General features: G+C 39.4%; 1 protein-coding gene across 3 annotated transcripts in view; it reads left to right on the top strand.

The window, feature by feature from the left end:
- The window catches only part of SLC12A7 (solute carrier family 12 member 7), a 60,427-nt gene extending 57,832 nt beyond the window's left edge, over positions 1 to 2,595 (top strand). For all 3 annotated transcript variants that reach the window (XM_033071353.1, XM_033071344.2, XM_033071335.2), the window contains 2 exons: positions 1,036 to 1,169; positions 1,622 to 2,595. In XM_033071353.1, the coding sequence (XP_032927244.1) occupies positions 1,036 to 1,169; positions 1,622 to 1,713 (226 nt within the window). In that variant the 3' untranslated portion in view covers positions 1,714 to 2,595. The remainder of the gene's footprint in view (positions 1 to 1,035; positions 1,170 to 1,621) is intronic.
- Positions 2,596 to 13,226: the final 10,631 nt, after the last annotated feature.

The raw sequence follows: 13,226 nt of genomic DNA, 5'->3' as shown, positions 1-13,226 counted from the left end.
AAACTCAGTTTAAGAAATGTCATTCTCTTGTTAGGGGGAAGATGAGAGGTGGCAGAGCATGAAGAATCAATTTAATTGATAGGGCTGGTTTCCACTGGTCACTAAATTTCAGGCCAAATGCCTTTAAACTATGTATTGAAAAAACCAAACCAAACCAAAAAACAAACCCAAAAAACCAAACTATTTTTAGGCAGCAGATCTTTTGGACAAATGGACGAAGGTAGAGTCTGAATATTTTGGTCACACTGTAGCATATGATCAATTTCTAGCCTCAGCTAACTTTACACAGCTGTTTCTCAGGAACTGTAAGGAAACTCTTCTTTTCTTTTGTTCTGAAAAACCATTCAACCATACAAAAAGATACTAAAATAAGGACATTTTTAAAATCATAACAGTTTTTTCTTCTTGTGCACAGATCTACAACAATTATTTTTGTAGGTGCAACAAGGAAAATATGTTGATAATGTAAAGGGATAAGCTCAGTTTCAGTTCACTGCTTACTGCCTTACTGTTACAACGTGAGAAGCTAGCATATTTTTCAAAATTCTGTGGTGTTTCTGAATTTTCTTCACCACAGAAGCTTACAGAATTTTGTAATGTTTCCAAAGGAGCATGAGCAAAATCTTTTATTGTACAAAATAAATACTGTCATCTTTCCACTGCATTCCTGTAATTTTTTTGTTTGGAAATTCTTGTATAAATCCAGTTACTTTTTTATACAAGTCAATAAATGGGATTCTTAGTGGTTCTTGTCTGACCTTTAATATCTTTGAAACCAAGTTTTTGATTCATCTTGATAAAAGATAATTGACAACTGGAAGATTTGTGCATTCTGACAATTTACTTAGAACTGCTTGAATTTCAGAGTTAAATGTTCTTGTCAAAGGTATTGCATTTTATTTCTTTTGAGTATGTACAAATACTTGTATCCATGAAAATAGCTTGTTTTACATACTTATAATTTCAAATAAATAACATATTATTCAGTTATGTAAGTATTATGACAATGCTTAAAAATGTTTCTTTGCATGCTAGGAATCAGTCAAATGTGAGAAGAATGCACACTGCTGTGAAGCTCAATGGAGTAGTGCTTAATAAATCACAGGATGCTCAGCTAGTTCTCCTGAATATGCCCGGACCTCCTAAAAACAGAAAAGGAGATGAAAACTGTATCCTCTAATGTATTGATTCCATATTTCTAGAAATGAAGAATTTTGTTTTTGTGGTTCTGCCATTACCTGTTGGGATAACCTTTACTAAATATGGTAAGCATAAGTCTGCCTTTAAGAAAATGACACAAAGAGAGTTAAAAAAAATTAAAATCTTGATAATGGGGGAGGTGGTTATTGATATATAAAGTATTTCTCAACTTTGAACTAATTTTAAAATTTCCTATTCTTAGCCTTTTTTTGTAGGTGCTTAGGGCAAAACTAGGAATTTCCCCCAAGTTAGACCTCACTTCACTTGAATAACCAGGTAACAGGACAGTAAAGGGTGACACAAAAAAACTCTTCAATGAAATTGTTGAACTCTATTTTTGAAAGACTACTAGACTTTTTGAAAGATTACTAGATATTTTGTTTCTCCTCTGAATAAATTCCTTGACCAAATGGTGTTTCAGACATGGAATTTCTAGAAGTTTTGACAGAAGGTCTAGATAGAGTTCTCCTAGTCCGAGGCAGTGGACGTGAAGTGATCACCATTTATTCTTAATCTGTTTGCATGTGTTTTTCAAACACAACACACCCCCACCATAAGAAAACAACATTTTTTGCCATAATTCGAGCAGCTTCATTGTGTTCTAGTGCATTGAAAATTAGCTGCAAGCTGAATCCTTTGATTACGTGGTTTTTTTCTTAATAAGATGTTATATTTAAATAATATTTTAAGCAGATTTATGTAGAAAATTAATAAATGGTGAATTAACAAATGGTGGATGGCTTAGGATATTTATATATAGCATATTCTGACACTTCTTAAGCTGTGGTAAAACAAAATAATTGGTAATGCAATTGTATTTTTTAAAGATACAGAAATGTAAGCAACTTTTGATTATTTTAATCTTTGTTCTGCATCTTAATAAAAGGGAAGGGTTTTAGGAAAGATTGTCTTTTTTTTTTCTAACCAAAATGCTGCTATGTTGCTTCTGTTAGAAAGTAACGGTTCAGGGACCTTCCTTCAGAGATGTATACAGCCAGTCAAATTTGTCTACAATGTGCATTAAGTGTTTCCCAGAAGTACATTATTTGCCACACCTGTTAAATGTAACATTTCTGTATTTAAAATACTTAGGTAGCTGAAACCTCCAGGTGATAAGTAAACCTCCAGTGAACAGACAAACTGTGTGGGTTCTTTTCTATGAGGTACTGGCAGTTACCATTATTTTGCATCATTATACCAATGATGAAACGTGAGAGCATCCAACTCATAGGAAGGCTATGGTGCAGAAACTCCACCTGGTTCTAAATATAATTCAACAGTTTATAAACCACAGCAAGGTGGTTAATGAAATGCAGTCTCTTGTTTCCAGATATGTATATTTTGAAAATGTTGTATGTATGTGCTGCTCGTTGAAATAAAATCTGCTTTTCTGAACTGGAGTGTTTTGCATTTGAAACTGTTGAGTAGTTTAGTTTAGGAGCTCAATAAAAATGTTTTGCTTCCATTCCTTTTTAGGAACTCTAACTCTAGTTTTGTAAATATTGTTTAAGACCTAAAGTGTATCAGAAGGTTGTCCTGGTCTAAAAAGAATGGGTCTATTTAAACATATAAACAATTATTTTGGTTTTTCTTTTTTTCATTCCTTTATAACACAATCAAGATGTCTGTTGCTCAGACTAGAACAGCAGTGATGCAGTGCCCAAGTTTCTGGCTTGGCTCAAGGCCTGTGTTTTTATAGGTGAATTCACGTGCAAGGCTGGTCAGGGCAAAATGCAATTGAAGCCTTATTTCTGATGATAGTTTGTTATATTTCCTAATGATCTCATAAGAAAGAGCTACAGGACAATTTTGCACCAATTCTCACCTGCAAATTGCTATCTCCTGCAGTCCTTAAATATATTAGGAAGTGAGGTAAGAATTCATTAACTTATGGCAGTAAACACAGATCACAGATCCAGCAGGTGCTGAACTCCTGAGGCTTTCATGCTTTTTGATGTCAGGTAGTAAATGCAGCATGATGGAGGAGGAAGTAGGAGTGCACTTGTCTGTTGGGTACGTAAGTTCCACAGTATTAAACCTTATTTGTTATAAGCTGTGCAACACCATGACTTGAGTGGTGAATAGGTAAATTCACATGCTAGAGTGTTCTGAAGAAAAGGATTGTGTCCATCTTTATCATTTGCTTTTTTGTGGTATTTCTTAATGAGTTTGTGAAGTTAAGCTTAAATCATAGAGTAGGTTGTCTGTAAATTTGAGAGATGCAAAGGACAGTGGCATAGGACTTAGGAAGTAGTTCCTGTGATGCTAGGGCTCTGAACAGGCTGCCAAGGAGCATCTGGATCTTCAAAAATGAGAGCTAGGAACACTTTTAAGTCCAGTCACTCTTGGAGCTGGTCTCTTGACGGTGAGGATTTAGTTGCAGGAGAGGTTTAGGTGGTAGAGCAAGTGCTGAGCTGAAATATTGGTCAGTACCTGGACTAGGTAATTGATGTAGGTTTATTCCAAAACAACTTCCCTCTCTCCTCACCTCAGAACTCAGTGACACTGAGTAAAATGAGACCATTATTTGCCTGAAATACTGGGTTTTTTCAGTTCTAAAAACTCTTATAAGGATACAAATCAAAAAAGAATGCAAATGGAAACAGGATTTTTATTTTATGGTGATTTTATGGTTTTGTTCTTTTTTTCCCCCTGTATCTATTTCAGAACCAATGCCCACAAGCATTAATACAATGCATACATGTAGGCAGGAGCAGACCGAAGTGTTCTTCAGTTCAGCTTGGGAAAAAAAACCCTTGCAGTGTGGCAAAGAAAAGCCACTGAGAATAGCAGCAGGAATACATGCCAAGCAGTCCCTGTTTCCTGAAGAGTGAGAATGTGGAGAATGAGGATCAGTATTGACCACACACAAATGTAAAAGAGGTGTGTAGTACTGTAGAATATTTTCAAAAGTATGACATGAGTCAATGACAAGCACACTTTTTACTTTTCGAAACTTGCCCAGTTGTTCTTGGCCAGGGATGCATGAGAAGTGCTTGTACTGCACGCAGGAAGAGCTGAGAAGCAACAGCTCCAGACAGTGCAGCAAACCTGGAGCCCGTTTAAAAGAGTTCAGGCTTTCTGGTATAGTAAGATCCCAGGAGGAAATGGAGCTAAGGGTAGAGCTGTGCTCACTCCCTCTCCAAACTTGCATTGAGCCAGAGAAACAGGATACAAGTTGATAGTGCAAGAGCAGCAGGCATGCAGTTGCCTGGCCACCGTGGGATTTATGCCTTTGGAAGCCTGCAAATGCAAGGTGAGGTCTGCCCTGGCATTTTCTGTATCGGAGTAATGTGCTGGACTCCGGAGAGAGAGTGAGAGAATGTATTAATACATTTAGTTGGTAAGACAAACACCTAGCTCCAGGATTGGTGGTTCTGTTGAAAGGCTGCCAGGAGAAGATGAGGGCCAGCTTTCTGTCCTGCCTCCTTTTGTGTGAGAACAGCTACTCGACATTTTCAGTTTGGGAGTTGCACTTGAGGCGAGTTAGAATATGCTACGGTACCTTTAAGCTGGCAAGGCAAGGACATGGCTCTATCTGGTGGTGCTGTTGAACAGGGACAGGGGGAGGTAAAAGCCAACAACAGCTTTTTGTCCTGCCATCTTTTGTGTGGGACCCTTGCTGGACATTTTCAATTCTGCAGCTGGGTACTGTGGAAACTGAGAGGTAGTGATGGTGCCCTTATTTTGCAAGGGAAGTGCATATCAGTAATGTGTATGCTATAAAAAGCCCTGCCAGAGGAACATCAAGGCCAGCAACACCAACAGCTCTCTGTCCTGGCACATTTTGTGTGGAAGGAGTTACTGGGCGTTTTCAGTTTTGGAACCACTGCGATTTTTCTTCTCTCAAAACATTTCTCAAAAGTGATCTCTATAGCAAACTTTATACATTCTACTCCTGAGAGTTATTAATAATGAAACCTTGGGGTATTTACTATGTGACAGTGCTCTTCCTGCCATGCACCTTTGTGCCTGGCTCACAGACCATTTTCACACAACTGTGATCCAGAATGTAGGCAGATACAAACCCAACAGTTTTTTCTTGCCTACTTGACTTTTTAAATTCTTAATGTACGGTTATTGCATTAATTTTGTCCACAGTATCTGAAATAATTTACCATGCAGTTTTGAACTCAGCATTAATATACATAATGAGAATTTACTCTTAGAAGAGAGCAAGGTCAGCAAGATCTCCCACTTTCTCTTCCCCCTGCCCCCTCTCCTGGCACATTTCTCTGTGCAAGCCAGGGCTGGAAACCCTTCAGTTTAGATTCAGGCTGCAAGAGTGCCCGAAGGCCACAGTATGCAGAACTGAGAAGGAAAGCACATAGCACCAGTCTTTTCTAGGCCTGGCAGTGGTGTCATCTGAGAATGCTCTTCCTTGCTCAAGTCCAACCTGGTGGCCGATGTACTGCATCACACAGCCTGGAAATGTGCACCTTCCCTCAAACTCTAGGTACCAGTGGGGTCTCACTCTCACAGATCCCCAAAAGCTTGAAACATCCAACAGCTGCTTCCACACAAGTCCTATGGACTGCAAGGTGTACAGGTGATTATCCCTTCCCTTCTGCACCACACATGCTCTCAGTGTCACAGAGTCCACAGCAAAACTGCACAGCTTCTCCACTTTGAAAAGCTAAATGCACCAGGACAGAAAGATTTTGCTAACCTGGCCCCTTGCCTTTTCCTTGCAGCCTTTCATCTTGAGAGCAAGCACTGAAGCTATGCACTTGGCTTCCCAGCTGAGTGCATTGTCGTATTCTCAAGAGTCCAACACACGCACCTCCTTCCTGGTGCAGAAAACTGTGTCAGGAAGGACAAACTGCTTCTGTTGAAACGCACGGATGCTCGTCATACTATCCCATTCTCTGTCGCATTTACCAGCACGATCTACACTGAAAAATTTCCAGCTACATCTGTCATGGATAAATGTGCCAGGAGAAAAACTTTGCTCAACCTTGCCCCTTACATTTGGAAATGTCCACTTGCTCCATCCTGCAAACTTCACTCACACAATCCACTGTCCCCCCAAAACCCCCAACCACTCTGCGGCCCCCTTCCCCTGGGGCCTGCCCTTCTCCGTGATGCTCCATGAGAGCTGCTCAGAGATGTACTGAGTGCACTCAGTCCCAAAGAGAGTCTGATGCGCTTCTCACACAGAAAAATGTCCTAGTCCTTCTGTCTTTAAGCTTTCCAGAAAACCCTTTTCAAATTGATGGAGATTTGGGACTCTGAGAGAATTAAAGTTGGTGATCCTACTTTTAGGTGAGATTTAATTTGCAGTGCAGCATGCTGCTTTTTACATTGTGGAGGGTTTAAGGAAAAATAAATGCTACTTTTTTTTCACAGATACAAATTTGGAAATTGAAAGCTAGTGATATCTCTGTATTTTGGCACTTCTTTTTTTCAAAGGCCTGGACTTAGGTGCTTTACATTTAGTTGTTTGCTGATGAGTAGGGTACATTTTGTTTATTAAGTCAAACTAGTTGAGTTTCCCTATGTTGTTGTTTATCATCAGCACTAGATAGTGCTCTGTAAACACAAAATTCCCCAATGTGCAAATTCATATTCTCCAAATATGAAAATGTCACTCAAATGACATCCATGTATGTTTTTCTGACCTTCCTGATCCATGTGCAGAGTCTTAAGTGCAGCATACTCAAACAACCAGTTATATGTGCTAAAGATGTTTTTTAACTCTTGGAGAGTTAAAACAAAGCATTCCTTATCCTTTCCTCTAAGAATCATTAAGGACACCATCATATTCTCTCTGTCATATTTCTTTGCAATAAGTGCATGTTTGGCACATATTTTGTTGTTACTCCTCTCTCCCCACCTACTTTGTCTTGTATAAGTTGGTGGTCTTTGTTATTACAGATGGCTCTAATCAAGAAGCTTCAGGTCGCCTTAGCAATATGGTCATTAATGCAAGCTGTACAGTCACATTATTGACATAAAGAAGGCCAGCATGGAGTTGTGAATGTTTCATGGTGGGGCATCACAGCATTCTGCCATATATGACCCATGGCTCCTACTTGCATGGTCTTAAGCATCTAATTTTATTAATATTAAAAAAAAAAAAAAAAAATCGTCTTATGGATCTTAATAGTCTTCAGATCTTATAAGATCTGAAGCATGTGATCATCCTCTCATATTAACAGAGCTTTAAGCTGTATATACTTAAAGAGGATTATTCTTAAAGGCTTGGCTTATTCACTGCTATGATATGATGTCTTCAAACACTTTTCTGAACAGGTGAAACATAATAGCGCGATTCTTGTACACCTCTTTAAGCAGTGGGGAAATTAATTTTGATTTTTGTGCAATTGGCTAGGATTTATAATTACCAAGAAGAGAATCAGTACTGGTCACACAGTAGTTACTGAAAACTATTTTTAGGTTATACTTTTCTGTTTAAACACATTGGGCTGAAGCTCTAAATCCTTTGTTTTGGTTTCACTGTCAGGGAGAGATGACTATTTACCAAGGGAGGTAGGTGAAAATGGGTGAAACCTTCCATGTCTTTTCCACATGCTAACTTGTATATGTAGAAACTGTGCTTTCTTTTAGTACACAATGGCTCTCTTTTTTTGGTTTAGGAAATTATTATTTGGGAATATTTGTAGTTTCACACAAGCTTTCTCTTTGAAATGTAAAGGAATTATAGACTTTTATTAAACAGAAAGTAGCTTTCTGTTCAAAAATATCTTCTGATTTAATACATTATTTTTTATTCGACTGACACTGCATTTTCTTGAGACTTTCCCTCAAGCAATTGTACTGTCCTTATTGACAGTCTTGTGAAACAGTGGTCTTGAATCTTTTAAATAAAATCCTGATCAATTACAATTATTTTCTTGTCCTGGTACAGTAATCTTCACAGCATGGTTTTTGTTTGGAAGCAGCTCACAGACCAGGTACTGGTAGAGATCTCTGATCAGTTTATCACTTCTGTGTCACAAGTGACTTAAATAGAAGATATCATAGGAATGACTTAATGATTTTAACTAATTAATGAAGAAATCAGAACTTGCAGAACATCTAGTGCTCTGAATAGTACTATTTGCTGGCAGTTTTTCTCTCTTTTTCTCTTGTAGAAAATGAACTAGTAAAAGGGTTACAGGAAGATTCTTCAGCACTGAGAAGCAATAAAAACACAGCAGGAAACAGAACAGGATAGAACTTCTAAAGTTTCTCTATGCAGCCTTGTCTGTGTCTCATGTCTATCATCTTCCCTTTTTCTGTATCTTTTTTGGAATAGCAGTGTACAAGAAGTTTGTGGGCAGACTTCTGGTACTCTAGAGAGAATTGTGCATGCTTAACAGACAAGGGGCAGCATGTGGTTTGGCCAGTTCTTGGGGGTGAAGCCACTGAAGGGAGCAACGCTGGCACATGGCAGATCAGTGGCCACGGACTGGGTCTGGGTTTGCATGCAGTTAGTGCCCAAGCCTCTCCATCTCTGAGATGTGAGAACTGGCTACACACTGGCAGAGTCTAAGGTGGAGAGTTATGGCAAATATGGGTGAGGCTGAGCATTTAAAAGGTGTTTGGACACATCCCAGGAATAATTTGAGCTTCCTGAATGGACCACGTGGGGTCCCCATCTGTAAATTAATTAGTAAACTCCAGGTCGATCTGTTTGAATTCCTTTCTTAGGGCTGGCATAGGTATTTCAATATGTGGCAATTAAAAAGCTGAAAAGAGAACGGTAAAACTTGAATGCAGCCTTTTGCTAATGGTCCTTCAGAGTGGTAAACAGGAATTGTTTGCTTAAACTATGACTGGTCCCTTGGGAGTAGCTTCAGCCTATTAATTGGTCTACAGATGTTATTCTCCTAGTTTTATTTAGTTTTCAGTAAGACGGAGAGAGAGGGAGAAGCTACACAACATACTTCCTATTATGTTCTTGATTTTTTCTGTCTGTCAGGATTTTCTATACTCTTCAGAGAACAATGAACTTAAAAAAATGCAAGCACAGAGTGAGGGAACTCTGAAATCTGTTTTGGCAGAGATTAGGAGAGAAATGAAAAAATATTTTCTTTGTCTCTAAATATCTTTAAAAAAATTTTATATTGCCTGCTGGGATCTTGGATTGTATTCCAAACACATAGCATCCCTCCTCACTAGGAAAGCATTGCTATCTCTGTGGCATATTAAGGGCTAGATGTCAGAATAGACTCTCAAAGTCTCTGCTACCCAGGCTTCAGTTTTTGCTCTCGTGAGGGCTGCAGAGCATTTCCACTTGTGCCACTTCATTTGGAATGCTTTCAAGCACAACAGTAACCCTTTCAGAAAGTCAATTACATGGTTCAAGGCAGAGTATAATTGGACTCAAAAAGCTTGTCTGGCCAATTCAGTCATTATTTAAGGGAGTGAGGAAGAAAAGAGGCTGGGGAGTGGATATTCTTCATTTGGTCATGAGCATGGAATGTGGTAAAGGGATTTGCTGTGCTGTTGTGACAAATGTGATGAAATCCTAATTCTTTCTTCTGCTGACTCTGCTTTTAGAATGTGTGTCCAGCTCAACTGAGGACAAAATCCAGGGGCCTAAACACTACATCTTTATATCCTAATGTTCCACCCTAGGTGGAACAGGTCTGTGAAGGGTGGATTGACTGTTCGTAGTGGAAAATTAAGCAGCTGACATACCTGAGCTTCATTCCCAGTAGTGCCCCGAACTCTCCAGCTGGTTACTAATTATCTTCTGTACCAGTGAAAGCTCCCGGGCAGAGTGAGGCTATGTCTCCTGGGAAGGGAAGGCAACATCAGCCCTGGGTTCAAAGAATTGCAGAAGGGAGCAATGTAGAAACCAACCTAGTTGTTCCTCTGCAGAATGGTCTAAGACCTTCTATTTAAAGTTCTCTACTACTGCGAGGCTTTTTCCTTCCCCTATTGCCATGATTACACTGCAATTCTCTTTAGCAAAAAACCCCCAATAATTATACTTGATCTCTTATGTTAATAACGATGAATCATTATTGTTCAGCTTCAGCTGTAAGGGATAAGGGTCAAACAATCGGAAGACAAGGGTATTGGAGAAAGCTTCTTTCACATTAAAATTTGCAGATAATTTGCAATGACTCTTTTAATTTATAAAATTTGTTGGTAAACTCAGTAGTCCTTTAGTATACTGTGGACCTGAAGACTGCAAATTTACTCTGCAGAACCCAGCCAGTGTGTGTTCCTGTTAATGCTGTGTGCTTTTATGGGAGTCATGGGGCAATTACATATATGGTGTACTTAGTTTATTTACATCACATGGTATTGGACCCCATAAAGCTAATTTTATGCATTAGATGAACAGTCATGTATTGAGGTTTTTAATCAGGTAAAAATCTTCTGTAAATTAGGAAGCAAACACTTTCATCCTTTTTTCTGTTACAAAAACTTAGTAAAAAAAGTATCACATTTATCCTACTTATTTTCATAATGATAATTCTTGCTTGGAGTCTGTTCTTGCAAGGTATAGAATGCTCTGGCTGTAATCCAGCAAGATTTAGGCATACAATTGAACTCCAAAGTCATAAGTTTTCATACTTTGTTGAAACCATTTTAGTGTTTAAAGAGCGCAGGTGCATTAAGTGCTTTGCTGGATTGAAGCCAGAATGCAAAGAGTTATCCAAGCTCAAATCCTTAATTAACAAATTGATTCAAAGCAGTTCTTGTATCCAAGGCAACAATAGCAATGAGTTGGTTGAGTACTGAACTCTCTCGAGGCATCTGAGGACAATGCGTTTTGCTAAAATATGGTTAAATATGGCTAGGTATGGTTTGCTGTAATCTGTTCTTCTCATACAGGCAAAATCTGGCTTGATGATTGTATGTTGATAAATACAGATGAAATAAATGTGTCACACTATGGGTGATAAACATTTATGGAGTTTTACTGTTTGTTCACTAATTTAAAATAAGTCTTTATATTACTACTTCTTCAAAGGTTAGGGAATTTTTCTATTTGATTAGAAGGTCTTTTTCATCAGAAGTGTGTTGCTGAACCTGAGAGACTTTAAAATTCATATTTCTTCTGTCTCTCCTTCCTGGATTTTGTTTAAATGGAGAATACTTTCTTGTTCTTATTCTCTAAGATTTAATCTACCTCTATTATGCTAAACTATTAAGTAATCCAAAACTGTTTAAATATTGGACAAAGTGAAAGGCCCTCCTTTTATCTGTGACTTTACTCCTGAACAGGTGATCAACCTGGCAAACAGATGCATCCCCTGATAGAAAAGTGCCTTTCCAACTGCAATGAAAATCAGCAGCTTCTCACCTTGTACTGGGACCTGACCACAGTGTCTGTTGGGACACAATTCAGCACTTTCACAGGACAGTAGTTGAGGCAGGAACCCAAACTGCATTTTAGGATACTATAGCTGACACAGGGACTCTAACTACAGCAACTACAGTAATTACTCTAGTAGTGAAAAAAAAAAAATGGACAAGACAACCCATGCATTTATCTCATCTTCCTCTCTATTTGTTAAAAGAAGTTCTTGATTTTGGAGCTTTCTCATGGTTTTTTTTGGGCTAGGCTTTGTTTTGTTTTTCATGTAACTAACATCACAGTTCATAAGAAACAGAAAACTGAATGAGTTCTTCAGTAATTTCCTCCAAATGCTCAACTGTTTTACAATAGCTAAAACATAGCTCATCTCGTTGGCCTAGGGTCCAGGAGACTTGACTGATAACACTCAGAAGTCTGTCAGTGTAGGCTCTTCCACAGTTATGTATTATGTAATGGAAAACAGCACGCAATCTTTACATAGTGTTTTCCGAGCTAGCCATTTTAGGATTGTTCTGTCCATAGTTGCATGTCTTGCACCACAGATCTGTCTGATTTGCTGTTGATGTTGCACAGCATCAGGATTGTCTTGTGAAGCACTGCACAGTGCCCATGCTGCTGGCTCCTTCTGCTACCCATAACATCACCTCCAGCTAGACAACAGCGAGAAAACAGTACCCAAAATAACAAGGTTGGTTTAGAGATAATTCAAAACCCAGTGGATCCTCTTGTCCAACTTGTGTTTTAGCTTTTGGAGTTTATTTTTCAAGCTTTCTTTTCCAGACTTGTTGTTGCTGATGGAATTTGAGGCCCAGTGTAAGACAGACAGTGGACCTGTTTCCATTCTGTACCACTGCAAATCTCCAAAAACTGAGATTGGTAAAAGAAAGGGAATCTACAAAAAAAAAGTGCATGTCTCTCCCTGGTGCTAAAGATCAGCTGCAAAGAGAGACTTTAATCTTAAACTACTACAGTGAAGGATCGATTTATTGGGATTGGGGGGCAATTGTAGCATTTAGACAAAAATTGCTGGAGGTTACAGTGTAATACCAGATATATAATGGTACTTTCTGCTGAAAGTGTTGGGTGTTAGGTTTCTTTCTTTTTGTTCCATTTTACTTACAGAATTTTTTCCCAGAAGTTTCTAGGAAACACTAATGACTGGGTACTTAAGAAAAACAAAAGAAGTGGCCAAGCTCAGGGGAGGAGGGCATCTGGTTGCACTTCTCTTCTCTGGGAGTTTCTCTCCAAGCGGCAGAGATACCTCCAGAACTGGGCTGATAAAAGATGGGGCTGGGGCAGCAGCTGTCTCTCTCCTCTCTCTCTCCTCTCTCTTGGCTTTGGAGGAGCACGGTCAGAGCTGCTACCTGGGGAAAGGAATTCTCTGCTGCTGCCAGAGCCCAGCCCAGAGCTGCTGCTTCTGCTGTGGGGTGAGCCTCTGCTTGTGAGAGCAATCACTGAAGTGGGACCTTATTATCACCTAGAAAAAAGGGACCTATCACCATCTGCTCAGGTGCCCGGGATCCTGAGCTCGCCTCTCTCTGCCCTGCTCAGAGCTGCCCCTGCTGCTTCTTCAGCACTGCTCCAAGTTTTTCGCTGCACTGTAACCCCGCAACCCCTGCCTGCCGAGACATCCTGCCGTCCCAGCTTGCTGCTTCCAAAAGTCCCGCTGGGGCACCGGGATCGACTGCCCCAGTGGTTTGTGAAGCAAAGCCTCTCTCCTCTCTCCCACCCCTTCCCATCT

Source organism: Catharus ustulatus, chromosome 1, assembly GCF_009819885.2.
Source record: "Catharus ustulatus isolate bCatUst1 chromosome 1, bCatUst1.pri.v2, whole genome shotgun sequence".
NCBI classification, from domain to species: domain Eukaryota; kingdom Metazoa; phylum Chordata; class Aves; order Passeriformes; family Turdidae; genus Catharus; species Catharus ustulatus.
Note: the sequence above shows the minus strand (reverse complement) of the source record. Positions and strands in the feature narration are given on the sequence as shown.